Source organism: Rhipicephalus sanguineus, chromosome 8 (genome assembly GCF_013339695.2).
Source record: "Rhipicephalus sanguineus isolate Rsan-2018 chromosome 8, BIME_Rsan_1.4, whole genome shotgun sequence".
In the NCBI taxonomy this organism is placed as follows: domain Eukaryota; kingdom Metazoa; phylum Arthropoda; class Arachnida; order Ixodida; family Ixodidae; genus Rhipicephalus; species Rhipicephalus sanguineus.
Window position 1 is genome coordinate 93,967,494 of NC_051183.1, and position 21,720 is coordinate 93,989,213.

A 21,720-nucleotide genomic window follows, 5' to 3' on the forward strand; every position below is an offset into this window, starting at 1 on the left:
CCTGCCTCTGATATTGATATCGCATGCAAGTGCTTCTACAGACTTGATACTCAGTTTCACAGGTCAGGCGCAATGCTATGGAGGGGAGCATGGAGGAAGGAAAACTCAGGAGAGGCCCTATCGTATCCCAATGCATTGCGAAAAGTGTGGCGGAAGTGACGTCAGATTTATGGGGCAAACAAACCGGTATGGGGCAAACAAAACAGCAGACGCCCCGCGGCGTGCTCTCCGCGGTGGTTCGCTTCTGCTCAGATTTGTAGTCCCGGCGTAAACTTAGCGCGTATTGTGCGGTTTGCACGTAGTAAAACGTTGCAAGCAGACGCTTACCAGGCTGTTCGTGCGTGGCAGGCCCGAGCGAGCGTTTTTGTGCAACAGTACAGAAAGTACCGGTACGTGCCGTAATCAAAAACATTCAGCCCCTGCATCATTGTATTCGAACTCACCTAGCAGTGACTTACGCGTTTCTACTGGGCGTTAGATCTCTCTTTTCCGTTCTCGTAGCCCGATTGCCCGATTAGCGGTTGCGGCGCAACGCCAACCTATAGTTGACGTAACTTCACGTCGAAAAGAGGACACCGCTGAATTGTATAGGCGATCGTGCACGTAAAGTTTGTAATTCCAGTGCGCACACAACACAAGCACGCAGCGAGCGCACACCGAACAATACATACATCACGTAGTCCGATAATAACAACAAAAGTTTATAGCCCTTTCGTTGAACGACACAGCCTCTAAAACGTACGATGCCTTCAGCGCATGTTATGTACCGCGCGTCAGACGCCAAAAATAAAAGTTCACATGAGTTCTGAGTTGACAGAATGAGTAACAAGCAACAGAGCGCACATCCGAGAGCTTCGCACGCAAATACCATGCCTTAGTGATCAGCAATGAAGCGAACGTATACGTACACATGAAAAGTGGCACCCGGTACTGTCCGCGTGCACGCGATTTGCACCGGGTATACGCAACAGCTGGGCATTGCGTAGCTTTCCTAAAGAACACACACAAAGAGCAGCATGCGTGAATCGACTACACCGCTCGCACGGCAAAAAACAAACAAACAAACAAAAAGGCTGCAAAGTTTCGCGATGCGCGCATGCGCTTGCAAACATCGAGACGGAAGTCGCGAAATGTTTCGCTGCGCCTTCGCTAGGAGGCAATGCGGGTGTTTGCGATGTGGAGGCTTCACGAATGTGACGTCAGGGCCTCTCCTTAGTTTTTCCTTCCTCCATGGAGGGGAGTGAGACTTCTTTCAGTACATACATTCCCACCAAGAAAGAGTTCAATAATTTCACCACCCGCAATGTGCTCAGACTGAGTAATAAATGAAGATGCTTTGTGCCTTAGAAATAAACAAAGCCAGTTATTTACACGTTTGTCGATAATAATAATAATATCTGGGGTTTAACGTCCCAAAACCATGATATGATTATGAGAGACGCCGCAGTGGAGGGCTCCGGAAATTTCGACCACCTGGGGTTCTTTAACGTGCTCCTAATCTAAGTACACGGGCCTCAAACATTTTCACCTCCATCGAAAATGCAGCCGCCGCGGCCGGGATTAGATCCCGCGACCTTCGGGTCAGCAGTCGAGCGCCATAACCACTAGACCACCGTGACGGGGCATGTTTGTCGATAAGTTGTCCTAGATCGCTTAGCGTCTTTTTGTTTTCGTATTGTGACCTCCGAAATCAGTTGTGGTGGCGCGCAGCCGGAACCTGATTGCGGGGTCCGCGCTTACAACGGTGAAATCTAAGCGCGAGACGCACGGACTTGCCCACTTTGCGGACCAAACTTCTTGCACTGCTTCCACAGCGTTCCACCCGATTTATGAAACGGAGTATACCATAAGTGGAAGACGAATGTTTTCCCGTCACACATATGTTTCTCTCGTGACCATCTTGCAAAGGTCTTCGTCCCTTGCTCTATTGAAACTTGCATTAGTAAGAATGCATACTTACACAACTTTCTCTGGATATCGTATACGCCGAGCCACAGCGGAAGACGTTCGAAAGATTTGGTTTTAGTGCTGTTAGCAAGGTCGCAGACGAGGGCGATGACCTTCTCTTGTGGAGCACTAGGAAGTGCATTTCCCACGAGGCACTGTGGATAAGATTTGTCGAAAAGTTACGTATCACTGTAAAAAGCACGAAAGTCTCAGTTATCCTGAACAGACGACCGAGATCGGAGTTGCTACGCTATTTATTGATCCGCATTACACTGGTCGTTAGACTATGGATAAACTTTACAGATATTAAGACCCATGCTTTGAGGTACAGACTGCGCTAGAGTGCTACCTGAGAAAAGAAAGAAAAGCTTTGAGCAATGCGACAGAAAAAAAATGACGAACACGTACGCTCAACGAAAAATAGAAATACGGCACGCTTTGCAACAAAACTGATTATGACCATGAATCTTTTAAAAGTGGTGGAGTGTACGTTATTTTGGAGGATAGACCATGGACCGGGGAACTTTGCAATAAAAACATTGTTGATCCCTCTGCCATAGGAATCTGTATAACACAAAAGTGAAACGTGTGTAGTTCATTGTTTATTACACATTCATATACGATCGCGTGCGCAATGGCTATTGGTGTTTGTTATTTGTACACCTTTTAACGTGGATGGGCCAAGGTGCCTAGAAGCGCATTTCCTTCCCGATGACTAAAGTCTATGCACATAATTAAACCTTTGTGGTAGTTGGAGTAGCTAACGTACATCTGGGCACATCATATGACGAATCCCGCGCAAAGAACGCATCAACAAGTGCTTAATAGACATTGGTACTCCATATGCACTCATTCAAAGCGTCATCGTTAGAGGAGAGAAGCGGCAAGGTGTGCACTCCACAGTGAAAGGATAAGCTATGGTCCTGCTCATGTATACACTGCCACGCAGCAATCCAGAAATGAGTTGCATACGTGGTTACTGTAAATTTCGTGCAAGGAGAGTAGGTTCAATTGTTTTAGTGCCGGGACAGGTAACTAATTTCTTCTGCCGTTCTGGAATTGTAAGACATACTTGTGGAAGGTTCCAGCATCACGGAGCATAAACGGGCGTTGCCGCACGCTTATACCTTGACGTAAACAATGCACGATGCGCACAGACAGTAGCACTGAATGTCGCGCGGGGCTTTTCAGCAGCGAGGCTCGCCAGGTGGTGCGAAGGGTTTGCTTGAGGTAGGTACGCATCGCCTAAGGTAGCTACGCATAGTTTCAACGGTGATGTGCGCCGTGATCGAGTAGTCCTGAGCAATGGCAATGGTTTCAGCCGTCGACGTGCAAGGGGTACAGCAGGACATATCCTAAGAGCCTGTGCTTGGATGCTTTGGATCGTACCCAGGTTAGTTTTGCAAGTATTGGATATTGCAGGTAGGCTGTACCGCAGGAATTGAATAAATACCCTGTACAGCTGTAACATGTACTGTACGGACACTTCCCAGGTTTTTCCTGCAAGGAACCTGAACAAGTGACATACATCAGCCAGTGGCTTTTTCACGTAGTTCACGTTTGGAGTCAATGACACGTCCTTGTCGCTTATGACACCCTATAACCCATGATTCCTGCTAGATGACACAAATTGCCCGTTAATTTATATGCCGTAATCGGACATTGGCTTTCTGGTGAATGCAATGACTGCACACTTTTCACATGCGATCTAGAGTCCTTGTTTCCGCAGGTCGCGCGATGTCACTGTGGTTGTCTCGGGGTACCAATATGCTAGAAGAATTCTTCCAAGTGGAACTGTGTAGAAAAGCGACTGCCTCCCACTTTTCAATACAGACATGACCGCTTGCTGCACTCATGAAAAAAGTGTATTATTCAATCTTAGGTAATTGGACCTCTGACAGGGATAAATATTTTCTGGCTTTGTGTCCCCCTAGATACATAACTTATCTGCAAAGGCGGTTTTCACGTTTTTGCCAGTGGTGAATTTTAACAGAACTATAAAGCTGAACTTTGAACAACCGGTATATGTAAACAAGAAAACTTTGTGAGCGGATGGTACAGATAGGTGGCGGCGAAATTATTTTGAGAAACTGTGTGTCATATGCAGCTGCGTGGCCGCAATGAAAACTATACATCTGTCATTCATGTCGATTAAAAATCATTTAAAACCTAGTGGTTGTCTTGTGCCTCTTTCTTCAGTATTTGTGCGTGTTCGCTAGCGTTATGGAAACATTCAATTTGTGTGACCACCCTTTATGTATTGGAATCTGTCTTTAGAGGTATTCTTTGAATTTTTGTGTTTTTCAATACCGATATCATTACGTTGGAATAGCCGGCTCTAGTGTTCGCCTACCTTCGCATGTTTTGATATACAAATAAAAAAGCAATAGCTTTGAAAAAAGAACAAGCTAACTTGAAGGGAAAAATATGTTTTATATCGCAGACTAAATTATTGCCAGGGAAATTCAGTTGTAGCATTATCATAGCGTCAATTTTGTAGGCACGATTAGTGCAGTAGTAATTATAGGGACGCGGAAGCTCCACACGTGGAGTTTTAAACTCGACAACTGCCTAAACAGTAAACACAAATGGATAAATAAATTGCAACAGACGGTCTATATAACTTTAGGTTACTACACCGCTTAACAAAACATTCTTCATTGCTGTCATCGCATATTGTGCCATGAAAAATACACAGGGGGCGACTCTGCGTAAGCATACAACCTAGTACTTTCATAGATTTGCACGGTTGACTTATGGCACTTTTCTTGGAACTGTCACAGAAGTTTGATGGTTTTGTATTGAGTGACTCAGGCTGTTTTGGCTAGAATTCAAATAAAAATGCTCTGAGATAATGTCCACGCCAGCGCGGTATTCACAGTAGTCCGTAATAAAAACATTCAGAGAGAGCTAGTCCGCAAACCTACTAAACATTTTGAAATTACGCGCACATGTGATGAATAGCAATATGATTAGTAAGGTCTCTTTTCGAACAGTAAAGGCTGCCGAACAAAAATTCTGCTCTTGAGGGCACTTAATTGCTTGAAGCTGTCAGGGACATTTGAAAGTTGCAAGAACACGCTGATGGCGCGCATTTTCATCGCAGTATCACGCGTGAAATTTTCACTGCTTTTCCTTGAGCTGATTTTTCTGAAAAGCCGCGTTTCTCAATATTTCGTACCAATGATCATTCTGGGACCACACGTGGAACACTTTCAAAGCACTCCAGGAGGTGACATGTCTGCCATAATATTAAATACGGTACGAAGGCTGTAGCACTCAGCTAAAATTATTATGCATATATTTATATAGAGAAAATCCTGATTAGTCAGAATTTTTAAAGATTTTCACGAATATCACACATTACACTTGCAGCATCTTAATCTAAGAACTTACTCCTACCAGCTGTTTAGAACTATATAACATATTCTACATTACCATGTGGCCGAAATATTAAAAATGTTGCTTCAAATGCTCACAATTTACTCGCAACAACGAGGCGGAGTTAGCTCGAAAACTGATACCGAATTTATTTGCTTTTCGTCGGAAATGATCACGACGACCAAATAAGTTTGCAATCTTTTTTTTTATGTCGCCATCGCGGATGTTACTACACCGTGTGAAGCCACTCATGCTTCCCGGCGCATTTTGAATACGATTGCACTCCTTAGACATCGTATGTAGCATCAACTGTCGAAGAAAGTTGAAACGTTTGTATAGATATTACCTCATGATGTAGTAGTGGATGTTGGAATTATGTTGTCTAGCATAAAATGATCAACAAACTTTTGTGATCCCAAAAGTTCACCTATATAATTAGAGGCCCCTAAAAACCGCCTAGAAATTTCATTGACTGAGCCACCGGCGGGGTGCGGAATATACATGATATGTGAAGATCGGCTTTCACTCACCTTTACGAGCGATACAAGCGGGGACACAAAGCTTGTCTGAAATAGAGTTATTACAAAGAATTAAAACTCGGGCAAACATTTGCATTGACATATTCCACGACTTTACGACTCGTAAATGAACTCGAATTGAAATAATTAGCACAAGTGCAGATCGGTGGCAATATTAAGGCCTAAAGAAAGAAAACTCACACAGTTCTTTATGCATTAGCCTAAGACATAGCTCTTTTATTCATTCATTATTCATTCATCAACGTAATTGATTATTATTTGGAGAAGCAATGAAGTGTCTACTGCGCTTCTGTTAGGCACTGTGTGCATCTACGTGACTGCACACAGCGTAGTTGATGCGGCTGCTGATGATGATGAAGAATTATGCCTGAGCCTTTTTGAATGGATGTTGTAGTGCATTAGGCGCTAACTGTGCTGCAACACCGATCTGCATTTTGCCACGCCATACTCAGGATGAAGAAAGCAAGGGACAGCGGGTCGCTCTGGGGCTTTGCGTATGATAGCATAAGAACAAGTAAAATTTTGCACAGAGCATGCCTGACAGCGCGTCTAAAACGTCTAGCATCGTATTTTATTCACTGAGTTTCACTTTCCCGCAATAATTTGTGCTCGCGTAGATCCGACATTCTAAATATTCTTTTCATTGACGAGGTGACATGAGCACAAGGAAAATCATTCGGCGATATGTTCATATGTTAAGCGTTAAGTGTATTTCAAGCTACGCAAGCACAATTTTAGTTCTCGCATTAAAAAGGTCTGCCGGGCAAGAATATTTTAACGTGCAAAAATTGTTCTCAACGTGATACAATTTCTTTACTACTTCTGTTATCTTTTGCACATTGAACACACAGGTATTCTGAGTTGAGTAATATGTTGCGGATGGACACGCCAACGGTGTCAAGAACTGCATTGTGTGCGTTTGTGAAAACGGTCGAACACAACATTTCGTTTATAAAAACATAACTTACTGCTGACTTCTTGCAACTCGTCCCAAGGTCAGTGCTACACTGCATGAGTGAAAACACCAAAAATGATACAGATTGAAGCAACTTCAGACGTGAGAAGCATGCATGAGAATAAATGTAAAAAGTCTCCTTAAAATACAGTTTCTGTACTTAGCGGCGTAAACCTTTGCATTAGGAGCAAACAGATACTACTGGACACTTTATACTAGCAAAGTGATACTGCTTGTGTGGTTCCTTTAAAGCGGTCGCTGTTATAACTTTACTTTTGACGCATTCACTGCTTTTATGCTGTTTCATACACAGCTTAAGGCGACCAGTTAAGTCACAGAATTAGGCTCGTCTTCATTGTAAAAGCGCCGGTAAAGTGTCAATTTATATGGAGTGCTCACTGTAACTGTTGCACTAGCTATCGCTCTTGGCATGTTTCACTGACTGAGGAGCCTGTGATTCGCGCTAAGTGGTCGCTGTTATAATGTCACTTTTGAGGCATTCACTGCTTTTATGCTGTTTCAGACATAGCTTTAGGCGACCAGTTAGGTAACCGTATTAGGCTATTCTTCATTGGAAAGAGCCGGTAAAGTGTCAACATATATAGAGTGCTCACTGCAAGTGTTGCACCAGCTATCGCTCTTCGCATGTTTCACTGATTCAGGATCCTGTGATTCGCGCTGACAGTTCACTAATCTGTCACCCACTTATGTAAAGAAATATTTAGGAAGGCCAAGTAGCATAGCGCCACGAAGCGCGAAGACTGATTAGAAAGAAAGATTTCAACTCAGCAACATAGCCACTTCGACAAAATGAACGCGCATGCGGGCATACGGTGGATTTGAAAAGTCAAAATGAATAAATGAATGACATGACGTTGCGTGACGAGATTCGTTGGTTCCTCAGGGATTTGATCCAGAACCAAAGTGCTTATTTGAGCCGGTTGGTACAAGTTCATAGAAAATGAGAAGCAGCGCGAAGCACGGGGCAAAAGGACAGAGACGGCCCGTGTTTGTCCTTTTGTCCTGTGCTCTGCTGTGTCCTGTTTTTCGTTGATCCACTGCCGTTCCACAGGCTCATCGGAGGCGAGCCCTTTTATGACTGGTTCTACAAAGCAGGCCAGAAGGGCTTCATGTACGATCAAGAAATACCAGCTGATGTTGCTGTGCTTCCCACACAGTCTCGTACCGAGAGACACATAGTGCTTATGCTGTTGACCCAAACATGTTTATCTACGCCACCGGTGTAGGTAGACGTTCAGACCACAATACGGTACTTCGTTCTGTGAAGTTTACCGTTTAGTTCTACTGATATGTCTTGTCGAATGGCCTTGTACTGGTATATTTATTCATTTATGCTCGATAGAAAACAAGAATACTGACTAACATATATGCACCCATGAATGTACACTGTCCGAAAAGCGAGTATTTTGGCACGTCGTTTAGTGCTTACAACTACATGTCTTATTTAGTGGCCCCATAAATGACCAGAATAGGTTCGAAGACAAAGAGCAGAAGCACAGCACTGCTCGGAAAGTTGACATAGGAGATGTACATGCCCCAGAAAGCTTCGACTGTGCGGAAAGGCGGTCGTTTAAGATTGTTCAAGCTGTCAATCTGCTATGTGCATTTTACGTGTCGTGCTGCTCTGTCGCAGGCTATAGCGACGATAATTTTTAAGGAGGTATTTCCATTACAGCGATACGTATTTGCGCGCCCACCATTCTTGACATTATACACATGGCTCACTGCGTTTTATATGCTGACGATACTACCATTTCCTTTGCTGATAGATGTATTGATACCCTCACTAATAAATTAAATGATGTACTTCGTAGCGTGTCAAAGTGGTGCCGGGAAAATTTCTTAATTATTAATCCAAATAAATCTAAGTTCACGGTTTTTCAGATCAGCTCAACGTAAGTTAAACTCCTCACCAGCAATCACAGTTGACTCTCATTTGATTCACTGCCAGCGACAGAGTATCATTTCTTGGCGTTGCACCTCGATGCTAACGTTACCTTCGCTCTTCATATTGCTCACATTAGAAAAACGGCAGCATTCGGCATTCGCGCATTACTCAAAGCTCGCTCATATTTTTCTCATAAAGCACTCCTTTCTCTTTACTTCGCATTGATTCATTCTCATATACTTTATTGCATCGCATCATGGGGGAATACTTACCAATGTCATCTTTCATCCACACAACATCTACAAAATCGAGCTCTTCGCGCTATTTTTAACTGCTCTCGCGAGAGTAGCGCCGTTCCCCTTCTTCAGTGCAATAGCGTCTTAACTGTTAGCAACCTATTTCGATTTAATCTAATTATGTATTTGCACAAACAAATAAGAAATCAACTTTCTGCTAATTTTATTGATCCCAAGATGTTAGTTAATACTAACACAACCAGGTTTGCGGCTAACAATAACTTTTTACTTCCTAAGGTTCATACTAACTATGGTAAATCATCTTCTCTGTTCTGTACCATCTCCATATGAAATAATTTGCCCACTTCACTAAAATGTAGTTTCTTTAAATTCATTTAAAAACTCATTAAAAGAGCACCTGTTAAATAGTTGATCGGTCTTTTTTGTGTTGCTTTATACTGTATTCATTATTTGTTTTTTGATTCCATGCCTTTTTGTTTTTCATCCTGCTTCGTCTATTGTTTCTATGATTCTAACAGCTGCTTATCCTTGTTTTATTTATTTGTAATCATCACCGAGGGTCCCGTTGCAGTCGTGTACTTTGGGACCCTCGTCTGTATATTTTACTCCCTGTAACATTCTTTTATATCATGATAATTAACTGATTGATTGATTGATTGATTCTTAATGTCATAATGTACACATAAGGCGTCGACATCAGCCTCTCATTGACTCATCGTAAATTGTGTTTCGCAGCCGCTACCTGATGTTCATATCGCAGCGGCACAGTTCATTTAATGGTAAGGAACTCTCAATTCCATCGCGTGCCATTCGAATTGGCGGCATTCGTCTAAATGTTTGAGCATCGAGAATCTTTTCTATATATTTTCATACCCCTTACCTGACCGAGGAGGGTAGTTGGCAATGTGAGGTTCAAGTTTCCTTTAGTACAGTGACTCAGCTTTATGGTATCGGTTTTTACTAGCTTAGCACTGTTGATTAAATCCATGGCCACTGTTGAAAGAGAAAGCACCAGTATTATACTGCGTATATGATATACATAGCATTTCAAACAAGCGGCGGCAATGCGGTATATAATTTAGTTTTGCACATTGGAAACACAGGGCATGCATAAAAATGTGAGAGACTTGAATAACTGATAGGCATGCCTCATACGTATCATTTTATATTCATACACATATTGGTGCTCATTCTCAGTTTTATTATTTTCATGTATCCGGGCTTCACCCACAAACACAGTTAGCACCACTCGGCGCTTGCCGCTCTGCCATGTTAGGGAAGCTTCGCGATTGTTTGCAGTTTGTTTAAGATTGCGCACAGTCGTGCGCCATATTAAAGAAACTGTTGGCCCAAGAGGGCGTTTTTATTTTTACCGGCAGCATTTTCCTTTCCTCACTGTAACAACCACGTGGCTATATATCACTGACAACTTACTAAAGAAGAGGTAATGGGATAGCTAACTTACCGGGAGACTAGACATCAGAACGACACAGCAAATGATACACAGTGTCGTGGACAATCTGTTTGGATACCTTTTCTGCTCTTTTTCGCAATGTAAATGACATCTTTGAACATCTGAATTACAAAACGTCCGTATGATCCCGAGAAGAGCAACGAAAAATTTCTTTCTCTTTCTCTCTGTTTCTTGCATCTGTTTCTTTTTATTTCTTTGTTTCTATTTCTTTCTCTATGCTTTTATGATTTTCGCTCTTTCCCTTCATCTCTCTTTCTTCCCTTTCGTTCTATCTCTCTTTGCTTCTTCCTCTTTCCTTTTATTCCTTTCTCTTTATTCCTCTCTTGCTCTACGTTTCTCCTATCTATTATGCCTGTCCGTTTCTTTCTATCTCTTTCTATGCTTTTTCTCCGTCTCTCTATCTTTTCGTGTTTTTATTTCCTTTATTTCGCTGTATTTTTCTCTTCTTCCATTCTATCGCTCTCATTCTCTCCTTTTTCTATCTCTTTCTTTCTCTCTCTCTTTCTTTTTCAGATGTCCGTTTTCATTTCCCACTCGAACCTGCTGTACATGGTAGTGGGGCATGCCGAAATCCTGTGGCGCATACTTACTTGAGTGGTCTGGTGGCACCGAAATGGGAAGGGAAAGAATTTACAGTATGGGACTGTTGAGATGGGCTGTAGTGTCAAAAGAGAGATAGAGAGTGAAAATAATAAATAAAAGAAAATACAGAGGGATGGCTACCGGGGTTGTATACGTAGTTTGTTTCCGTGTACGCAGCAGAAGGGGGGCATCGCGCAGAGTCGCTAGGAAGCTGGAAACCAAGAAAATCATGTCACTATATTTTGCCAAAACACACATCGCATGTAAGCAGCTGCTCAACATGAGGGCTGCATGTTGAAAGCGCTCTTACGAAAATTCGGGAGCCTTTCCCTAATCGGGAACGTGGGGGTAAGCCATGCTGGTCGTCGTGCGCGCGCTTCATCTACTACTCATATTTCTTTCTTTCTTTCTTTCTTTCTTTCTTTCTTTCTTTCTTTCTTTCTTTCTTTCTTTCTTTCTTTCTTTCTTTCTTTCTTTCTTTCTTTTATTCATTCTTTCGTTGGTATTGTGCAATGTTCCCTCTAACTGTTTCTGTGCTCCATGCCGAGATTCGTACCTTTATCCACGTTCATAGCAGCGCAACACTTGAGTTGCTGCAGATAACAGCGACGCTCATGCATTTATTTTACAGGTCAACAATGAAACGCGGCAACGTGAGATGGAAAGTGAACACGCTAAAAGATCACATTGCCATCTTCAACGAAATAAACAGCGCGAAAAACGATCAAAGGAAGGCCAAACATGGGCGCTGACGGCAAACACGGGTTCCTTTCCTCGTCCTCGTTTTTTGCGCCCTTTACTTCGTTCAAGACAGAAGCATGCCGACTCGCCCAACTAAGTGTTCTCATCGGATTGCCAACTCAAACGGGTGATCGCCGACAAGCTCGCACTGGAGGGGGCATCAGTTATTGGACAACTGTGGAAAGTAATACGCATGAGACCGACGCATCTTCGAGGGCCGCAGTGTTCCTTCGAAATCACGAGGGCGAGGTGTCGAAGAAATCATGGTGGTCGTGATGGCTTCAAGGCGAGGCCAAATGACAACACATGGCGGTGGCTTCCGTACGACGAAGCTAAAATGCGTCAACGTAAAATGTATGCGCTAATATACGTGGCGGTTTTTTTTTTCAGAAGATCAAAGTTCACTTTAACTGCAAGTGAGAAAAACGTAATTTTTGGCTACTGGCAATATGGTCGGGCCTGCTCCTACAATTGATTTGCCAGTCTGTTCCTGCCTACTAAATACCTCAAATCTATATTGCAGCTACAATCTACGTGGCCTACTATCGTCGGTATTCAGCAGTGAAGTTTGTATTCGGCTTTTAAAGATTAGAACATTTCATTTGGGCTTGCATTAGCTCGTAAAACAAGTCTAAACCGATTCGAATGTACGGTGTAGCAACATTTTGCGATAAAATTAACAACATCGTTACAATCACGAACTGCCCCTTCTTGATTATGATTCCAACTGTTTTAGAAGGTATATATACTCAGGCGCGCTTTGCGCTCCCGTGAAATTTAGTCCAGGTTTGGTTTGTGCATTTGGCTTCTTTCGAAAGAAAAACAAAAACAAAAAACGCCACGTGTATATACTTACACGCTTCTGAATTCTTGGTGTTCGTAGCATTGACAAGCTCGGAGATAACGTCAGTGTAACCTACCACAGCGTCTGCAGGCGTGTTAAATTGTTTGAAGGCTTCGTACAAGCACTGCAACAGTAATTGCCATTAATATAAGATATGTAATGTCTATGTGATTCAGTTATAGTCTCCTTAAACATGAATAACAAAAGCACGTTGTCCGCGTGTGTTTTGCTGAAGCGTCGTGTTGAAATCTGCACGTTTCACTGCTACTGGAAGTGAAAACGAAACCATACGAAACCAAACGAAGCCACACACCTTCACGACGACACTTCTGCTACTATTATTACAAGGAACCACAAAAAAAGGATTGAATTTTGTGAGAGACAACTCTGGAATAAACAATTGTTCCAAACGTAACGTCAAAATAATTGTTATTAGGGTTCAAGCGCAACATTCTAAGCGATACATTTAAAACGCAGCTCCACATGGTTGGTCCAAGTTTCATGCTGAGTTGGTAACATCGAGAAATTGTACATGGAATTAGCTTTTCTCTATACCTGCGGCCTAACTATTACTCTTACGATGACAGTTACACGTGGCCTCGGAAATGGCGTCGTGAAGGGTTGGTCAAGCGGAAGCTGGTGTTAATAGCGCGCGGCAACGTGGGCAGCGTGGCGCCACGTGGTGGCGTTCGCTATGCCATATGGATTTACCGGACAAGCAAGAATTGCAAATGTTCACGATAGCGTTGCTCGAACACAAATGCGAAAATGTATGCCGGAAAATCGTAACCTTTTATGAGTACCCGTAAGACAATCTGATCTAAATGTATACTTTTCGTAGCTCCTTGAATGTCGTCGCTAATGCTCAACTGTCAGCCAGCTAGTATTTTAAAGTGGTCATCCATATAGTGTAGATAAGTAATGCGCATAATATAAATCATGTCCACGAGCTCAGTAATAACGCTTACGGTGCAATATTATGGTGCTATTTTAATATCAATATTATTTAAATCACAGCGCTCGTTTTTTCCGAGCTGCACCGTGTTTGGCAGCCCTTGTAGTCTAACATTTTTTCAGTTAATCCTCAGTCTCTTGTAAATGCAGATGAAGCTGCACCGGAGCCGGAACAAGGACGCCGTATTCATCCCCATCTTCCCAGAGACCCCTCAGGATAAATCCCACAGTATACCGTTGCCGGCATTGAAAGTCACGATACACATATTCTAGCACTGCCTGATTACTATATGCTTTCAGACTGTTCCTGCTCGGCAGTAGCCTTTATTTGACGGCGTTGAGGCACGTCTTATGCATCACGACGAAAACTGCGCGAAAAAAGACAGAGACACAAAAGGGACACTCACAAGCGCACTTCATTGTTTTAGTATAGCGCTGTTAGCGTCTTTTCTAAAACAGCGCGCTGCGTGCCATGGTGGTCTTTTAGGCGAAGATTCCCGCTAACGCTGAGGCGCCATCTAGACATAAAACACTAAATGTGTTAAAAGCGCCACCAAGTCGAGCTATATCACCACTTTGCGTCTCCAGGCGCAGAAGTGTTGAGTTCGACACACTTTTCTCTCGAATGCCGCGTTCGAGAACCCCCTATGTTTTAAGGGGACGCATCGAAATCTCCGGAGCCCTCATGTATCTGCTTGACTTGTGCCGTACGGAAAGAGGCGTCAGCGTCTCTCTGCGCTGCTACAGAAAACATAATCAAACAAATATCGCAGCGCAAATCCACTTTGTATCTCAAAAACGTTTTTATCGGGACGTTAAATTACCACAATCAAACACGATATTATTATTATTAGGACGACGGCTACAAAGATTTCTGGACGGCTTTTCAACAGCACCGCCATGCAGTACGGGATTTTGTCGTTAGCTAATATATTCCAGAAATAGCGTTCGTATTCGGGCTACGTTTACGTTTGCTCATGCGCAAGGAGCCAGCTAACGCCGCTAAATCCTTGCGCTCTTTCCGCTATACTAAAACTCGTTCCTCTAAATGCCTTATGCCTGTGTGCTCCGGAGCCCTTACACGTGGTTTGGGAAACCACAGTATATATATTCTTGTGCGTTTGTCTATGATACAACGCGGTCGCAGTTCCTCTAATGCTTATGCCGTGTGCTTACAGTTAAGATGGGCGTGTCTATTCAAGTTAATCAGTGGTATATAGTTCTCATGGAGCCTTAAATTGAAGAGCGCGATTATATTAAGGAGTTGCCCGAAAAGAAGACTTACTTTTACCAGTGGAGTAACAGCATCAATTAGGTCCTGCAGAGTAAGCACAAGAAGGCACTTGTTTCATTTTGGTACAGTAACTGGGATAAGCATGTATATATTTTGCTTCTATGGTATTTTGATACAAGTGTAAGGGCGCTATAATGTTTCGTAAACGAGATAATCTGTCGGCTGATAAAAGGCACATGATAGAGTTCCATACCACGGCCGCTACATAAAAAAAAATCACAGCATATCCACGGAGTGAATGATCACGGCCGCTACATAAAAAAACAAGGTGCGGCCTGCTGCGTCGCGTCGCCGTCAATGGGCGAACGCGGGTCGGCTGAGCGGCAGCTGTTTTGTGTGAGGGCGCCACAAGCACGGTCCTCAAGGCAGACGTCGGTTCCTGTTAGTATGTGGTCGCCTCAGGATTTGTGCGTGTCCATGTGCATTTTCGTGTGCTTTCTCGTGTCCTTCTTGTGTGTAACCGCGCGTGTGAGCAGCTTGCCTCATGTTTCCTGCGCCTGAGTACGGTTTTTTGGTGCGCGCGTGTGTGGCAGACGGTTTTTTCTAGCGGTGTGATGACGCGAAGCTGTTGCGTGCCGGTGTGCAACTCGAGCGTGTGAAAAGACGCCACTGTGAAGTACCACGTATTCCTATGCGATCTACACTGTCGGGAAGCGTAATATTCGTAACAGAGCACTCATTTCTCTCACAAACGAGCGCTAAAACAGGAGCGCGCCGCCGCATACTGACGACAACATCAAGCCACTGCGCCGACTGTTACTGCTGTTACCCCCAACGGGTGCGCGCAACGAAAAAAAAAAGACGAGCATCAAAAGGCGCCCAGGGCGAACCCCTACCCTCTCCACCGAAGTCGCCGTCGCGGTTGCGACAGCCTAACACCCGCGCAGATCGGGAGAATTCAAGAAATCAAAGTGGAACCGACCGATTCCGAAGACGAACCGGCGAGACGAATCCCTTTCCCCTAGCTGTCGCTGCGCTACGTACTACGAGCCGAACATGTTCACGAAATCGGGAAGGATCCAAACGAGAGACGACGGAGGGTAGGGCGGTATTCGCAATGCCCATAGACTGTCGCGCCGCCAAGCGGAATTCAGAAGCGTCCTCTCGAGGAGGGTTAGTAGACGACAAGATGGCAGCTCTACGCAGTCTCTCCCTTGTTCGGCTGTGCTAACCTGAGTGTTAACGCGTTGGCAAGGAAGGAACACTACGACTTGGCATGTTCCCTGCATCAGTGAACAAACCGGGCCCTCCATGACACGAGAAATCTGATTCGTTCTTGAGAGGCGCGAAGTTTTCGTGAAAATACGTGGCGACTCGCGCTTTCAATGCTAGCCCACAGCGTACGCATACCACCAGCTTCGCGAGGCTTTCTGTAGCCACGTAGGTTAGTTAAATGTTATCGTCTGACATATTCAGTTGAAACTCACCCTGTTTTACTTGTATATAGCATTGGTCAGTGTTTCTTGTAGTGCATGAATCCCTTAACACCGTACGCGGGAGGTCGCGCCGGCTCGCGATGTGGTCTTGTAAAACTGAGCGATCGCAAGTTGTCGATACATTAAAATATGCCTCCATCCTTTGTCAGCAAAGCGCTGTTACTAATCGTGCGAGCGACGTTTCAATCATTCGAGGACGCGTCTGCTCCACGCCTTTCGTGGAGCGAACGCTTTCCACGCCGTCGTTCGCCGGTGTGTTGGTTTCATCGCCAGCGCTGCGCCGCTTGTTTTTGTACGTTTGTTCATAGGTGGCAGCACACTGCACGCGATTTGCTCGTTGACCGATCTGAGAGCGAAATGTTCTCCGCGCCCAGACGTCTCTGTAATTGTAAACGTGGTGACGCGGAGTGGTCGAAGTTGTTCAGCGGAGGAAATTCTTCAGATTGCTTTCAGCAGTGATGTTGAAAGAAACCATCTTTACTACGAGGATTTCTCACTGGACGTAGAAGACTGTGAAGGCACCGAGAGTGACAGCGACGGTGAACGATCAGCTGCTAACTCACGAGGAGCGAGTTGCACTTCACGTCCCCTCGTGCGTTAATGTTCTTTCACGCTCGTAAGTCACCTTGATTGTATTTAATGTATAATATCTTTGAGCGAGATCAAAATAAAAGCATAGTTCCTCTTGTGCATTGCATGTATCAATTATTGTGGATATTATGGAGCGCCGCATGCCGCCAACACGCTCGAGCTCGACCAGAGAAGCGAAATGGTTAGAGCGTTGGAACGTGCAGTCACAGCCACAATCCACGCCTATCGGCTAACTTCTTCGACGTTGCGAAAAGGATACGTGTGCATTCTTTTCGATATTCGTGTTTCGATCGTGCTGATCGAGCCTGCAACATGCGAGTGAAGTGAATTGCACACGGCTAGAGTCTCAGCATGGCTGTGACACAAGCGCTGCTGAATGGGAAGTTTAATGCTTGTGTTCCGTTGAAGACGTAACTCCGCGTTCTCGACTGCACAAGTAATGACGACGGCGTATTATGTTTGCAAACCATCACCACGTTAAACGTGCGGTCCCGTGCAGCAGGGATGGTGCTTCTCGCTGGCGGCCTACTACTGCGGCATATTCGTAAGGCAGGCTCGGTACAACGTATCTATAAACGATGGCTCGGTACGTACTACCTCGGAGTGACGTTCTGCTCATACGTCAATTTTAGTTCATGCTGTTTTATGTAGCACGCACAGGATTTCCCAAAGCATCGTTATGCACGGTAACGGAGCTGAAATATAACCTTTCACGCCACAGCAAATAATTAGGTGGCGAGTACTTAGCACTTTCCATGGTTTGGGAAAGTAGTTTAGTCTCATATTCAATTCAGCACAGCTCATGTCTTCATCCGGTGAAAGTGACACGGGCCGTACGTCCGCACGTACTATCTGTTCCTATGCTAACAAACGGGTTGACCCTCCTCCTGGCGCCATCTTGAAAAGCACGGCGCGCCACCTATAGTTCGTGGGCATTGCGAATGGTGAAGTCGGCGAAGAAGTTATGTTGTTCGTGTGAGTCGTGTAGGCGCTGTGCCGTGCTCCCGACCGGGCTGTAGAAATTAGGCGCCTTTTCCTCTTCAAGCCACTACCACCACCACCAGTCGATCTTGGATGATCTAGTGATGACACCATGGGAGCACTGTTTAGAAGAATGTCGCCGAACGACGGTGACCAGAGCTGGAGTTCGTTTGAGTGTTTCCTGGAAGAGAAATATTCCAGAAACGTTCGAAGAATTGTGGGCTGCATACGTTTGGTGAATATTCAAGGCCTTTAAGTGTTCTTGGATAGCTTCTAATGGATGAGAGTGCATTTGTAGCACGGTAAGTTTGTTCCCGTTGTTTTAAACACCATCTGAGTGATGTTGTGAGTTGTAATTGATACCTGCCCAGTGTGGATGTTTGCGTGATGCTTGTACTGCCCTAACTGAGAATATATTTTGTTTGTGTTGTCACCTCTTGGCTCTAACTCTTGCTTTGGACCACAACCGGCATTTGTTTGGCCGGCACAACCGGATCAGTGATTGACTGACACTCTTCATTTCAGGTGAGTCAAAAGGGCAGCATTCGTGGAGAGTACTGAGGCCCACTCTACAAAACACTGGTACTCCTAGGGAAAACTGTTCACATATGTGGGGTAATCGGCAGTTCTAATAACGACTTCAATATTCAACGTGTAATGTGAAGCTATAAAACGCGTTATCTACGGCCTGATTGCAGTAAGTGTCGGGCCGTGTCGGGCGTACAAACGCGGCTGTCGAAGCACTTCTCCGTGAACAGCTGTACCAGTGTGGTGGCGCCAGCGCGGGCGCAAGGAGAACTAGGCCCCGGACGCTGTTTCGGCGCCACGCAGCAGGCCGCACCGTGGAATGATGATGAGTGGGCGAAGCTGTGGAGGTTCATCGGTAAACCGTGAATCTTCCGTGAATTCTGCCTAGTACATCATCACCGACGTGAGATCGGGCGCGTTTATACTAAAGGTTCGATGAGTTATGACGACTTGCAGCTCACTTTAATTTTACATGTACGCTGTGAATTTTCATTGTTTAGAAAACCATTGCTTTAGAAAACATCTGGCGTCTTTCGTTAAGCAGCTGGCGTCTTTTCGTTTTGCTTTAGAAACATCTGGCGTTCTTTCGTTTTGCTTTTACAAAACATCTGGCGTCTTTCGTTGGTTTATTTCATCAATAAACGGCGTTTTGAACAAAATTTTTATTGTTTATTCACGCACAGGAGAAATCTCACCAGGCACTACCTTGGAGGTAAACAATGGCTGCTAATGGGAATGAGAGACAGAAGAAGTCGGCTTTTAGCTAACACTTACACATCTACTTCTACTAACGTTTCCTACTGGAACATGCCAATGGCTGCTAATGGGGAATGAGAGACAGAAGAATTCGGCTTTTAGTTAACGCGCACGCTGCGAATTTTTTATTGTTCAACAACGCACAGGAAAAATCTCCCACCGGCACCACCTTGGAGGTCAAGATCTGGTACTAGCGTTACGACTGGTTACGCAGTACTACGAGGGACGAACGGGTGCCGCCCCTAGGAGCTTCGCCCCTAAAATGAAACGCCCAGGATGGTCACGACGTTTACACGCGTGTGTGGAACCGTTGGTTGTTTTGAGGGTGAGGCTTTGTTGCCTCCGGCATCGAGCTCGCTGAATTTTGTGGTGTTTTTAAGTTCCTGTTTAAAATCTCAAAGATCGTATTTTCTATGCATGATTAAGGTACCACGCGACTCCGCGTTGCTCTAATGTTCACGTTGTCGTAAGCGTACACTCCCGCACGCGGTGATTTCAAACAAGTTTGTTCGAAAAGTATTCACTTCTGTTTTTTTTTATCTTTCTTTTTGTAAGGAAGGGGGGCTATTAAATTTCAGTATTAGTACATGTCCTCGAACGTCTCAATTATACGGTCACGGCCCGTAATGACCTCAATAAACTTACATAACTGATTTCCCACAGCCAGTTCCGGCTTCATATCTACAGTTTACCAAGTACGGCGTCAAGACTGAGAACGTGCTTGTTGGTATCCTACAAAAACGCAGACATTCAGGGGAAGATGGAAGCTTGAAGAGATCTAAAATTCGTCAACACGCGGTGTCGATGGAGACAATGTTCGGACACGCGGACTTGGCTTCTCGAATGCTGCAAGTAAAGTAGTTGCAGCCTTGAAGACAAATCTGCTCGTCGAAACGCTGTCTCCAGGAACACCCCATGTTCACGAATTTTTCGTTGGTCATTCTCGCATTCCGGCTCTCCGGGTTGCTTTCTGCGTCGCAACGGCGGATATCCCAGCGAGTAGCATCTTAAGAGGCGATCGAACGAACCTCAGCGGGCGTGAGCACCAAGCCGTGTGCTCTTATACTACGGGGCCACTTCGTGGTTCAATTCGCCACAATGTGCTGTAGCTATAGACCTAAGGCTCAAAGTGATTGAAAAAAAGTTGTTAGGGCTTATTTATTTATTTATTTATTTATTTATTTATTTATTTATTTATTTATTTATTTATTGATCACCAACATTGCCACAAGACAGTGCGTAGGGGAGGAGGCGCATGGTTCACAACATAACGCAAACAGCAAAGTGCTTTTCTCTAAGATACATTTTGTTGTCCAAACAGAGCAACAACACGTAAATTATGCGGTATTAAAGAGAATAAGCAAATATTGCCACAAACATTAATTCGAAACGGTGGAGTCACTTCGGAAGGATAATTCCTTTCATGGCAGCGTTATTGGTGCTGACGTTATCATATGGAAGGGAAAAACAAAGTTGATTATCGGTTATATCAACAATATGGTCTTGGAGCTGTTAAAATCCTCTATCATTTTTACGAACAACGAACCACAAAATGTGCGTGTTTTGGACGCGTATTCTAATATTTGCGGGAATTATCTCGCCGAAGGGAGGTGTGCGTCGATTCTGAGGAGTATTCATGGCGAGTAACGGTATTATGATTCCACCACATCACAATTTCCAGAGGCAAGGCAGAGTTTTTTCTCGAATATTAAGATACGGGAACTTGATATGACGCAAAGTTAATAACTTCAAAAGTTTTCATGCTAGTGCAAACTTAACGCGACGTCGTGATAAACACCAGCACCGCCACCTACACACGCAGGAAAAAAAAAAGTCGTGAGCCCATGCCACAAATTGAACATAATTCTTCGGGAAAAGTGTATGAATTATTCCTAATATAGCCCATAAATTCTCTAAAACTAAAGGTGCCCCTTGCCTCCTTCGAGTCTCATGAAGCTGTAATGATGAAGACAGTGAGTGCTGCTAAAGTTGCGTCCCTGCTAGGGGACCATTCAACAATCCACACACACACACCGCTCCCGAGCGAGTATTGTGGCAAAGTCAAATTACCCTTTATGGCTTATGCTTCTGATCGGCTCCGTACTGCGGCACCTAGGCGGCTTACTCATCAGGCCCTGCTTGTGCATCAGCCACATGAAAAGCGAACCCGTATTGCGATACAGCTGCAGTCTCGTTGCCGTGAACCGCGACTCCAGATGGCGATAAATATATGAGTACGCCTGTGTTTATTTTATAGTTTGATGCATCATCGTAAGGTACGGTGGAGCTGGCAGTGCCTTCGCTCCTGTAGTGTGCGATGTCAGTGCACGTGGGGCCGAATTCACAAAACTCACTTACGAGCAAATTGTCGCGCAAGAGAAATTTTGTCGCGTAAGTCGATTCACGAAGCGAAAAAAACGTCGTAAGAGGCCATCGTTATCACATCGGCCGCTGCGGTAAAGCGCGCTGTGACTGTCCAGGAACATGTCAGCGATGGTGATGCAGTTGCTATATTTGGTGACGTCACTGAAAAAGGCTCGTAAGTGGATTC

At 44.5% G+C, this 21,720-nt stretch overlaps 1 protein-coding gene across 1 annotated transcript in view; it reads right to left on the reverse strand.

The window, feature by feature from the left end:
• Nucleotides 1–21,720, reverse strand: part of LOC119402905 (uncharacterized) — a 47,931-nt gene that overhangs the window by 13,495 nt on the left and 12,716 nt on the right. Inside the window, exons 3-8 of the mRNA XM_049418309.1 lie at nucleotides 14,869–14,901; nucleotides 12,642–12,753; nucleotides 9,869–9,981; nucleotides 6,836–6,874; nucleotides 5,859–5,894; nucleotides 1,957–2,102 (exon numbers count right to left, since the gene is read on the reverse strand). Coding sequence (XP_049274266.1) covers nucleotides 1,957–2,102; nucleotides 5,859–5,894; nucleotides 6,836–6,874; nucleotides 9,869–9,976 — 329 coding nt within the window. The 5' untranslated portion in view covers nucleotides 9,977–9,981; nucleotides 12,642–12,753; nucleotides 14,869–14,901. The remainder of the gene's footprint in view (nucleotides 1–1,956; nucleotides 2,103–5,858; nucleotides 5,895–6,835; nucleotides 6,875–9,868; nucleotides 9,982–12,641; nucleotides 12,754–14,868; nucleotides 14,902–21,720) is intronic.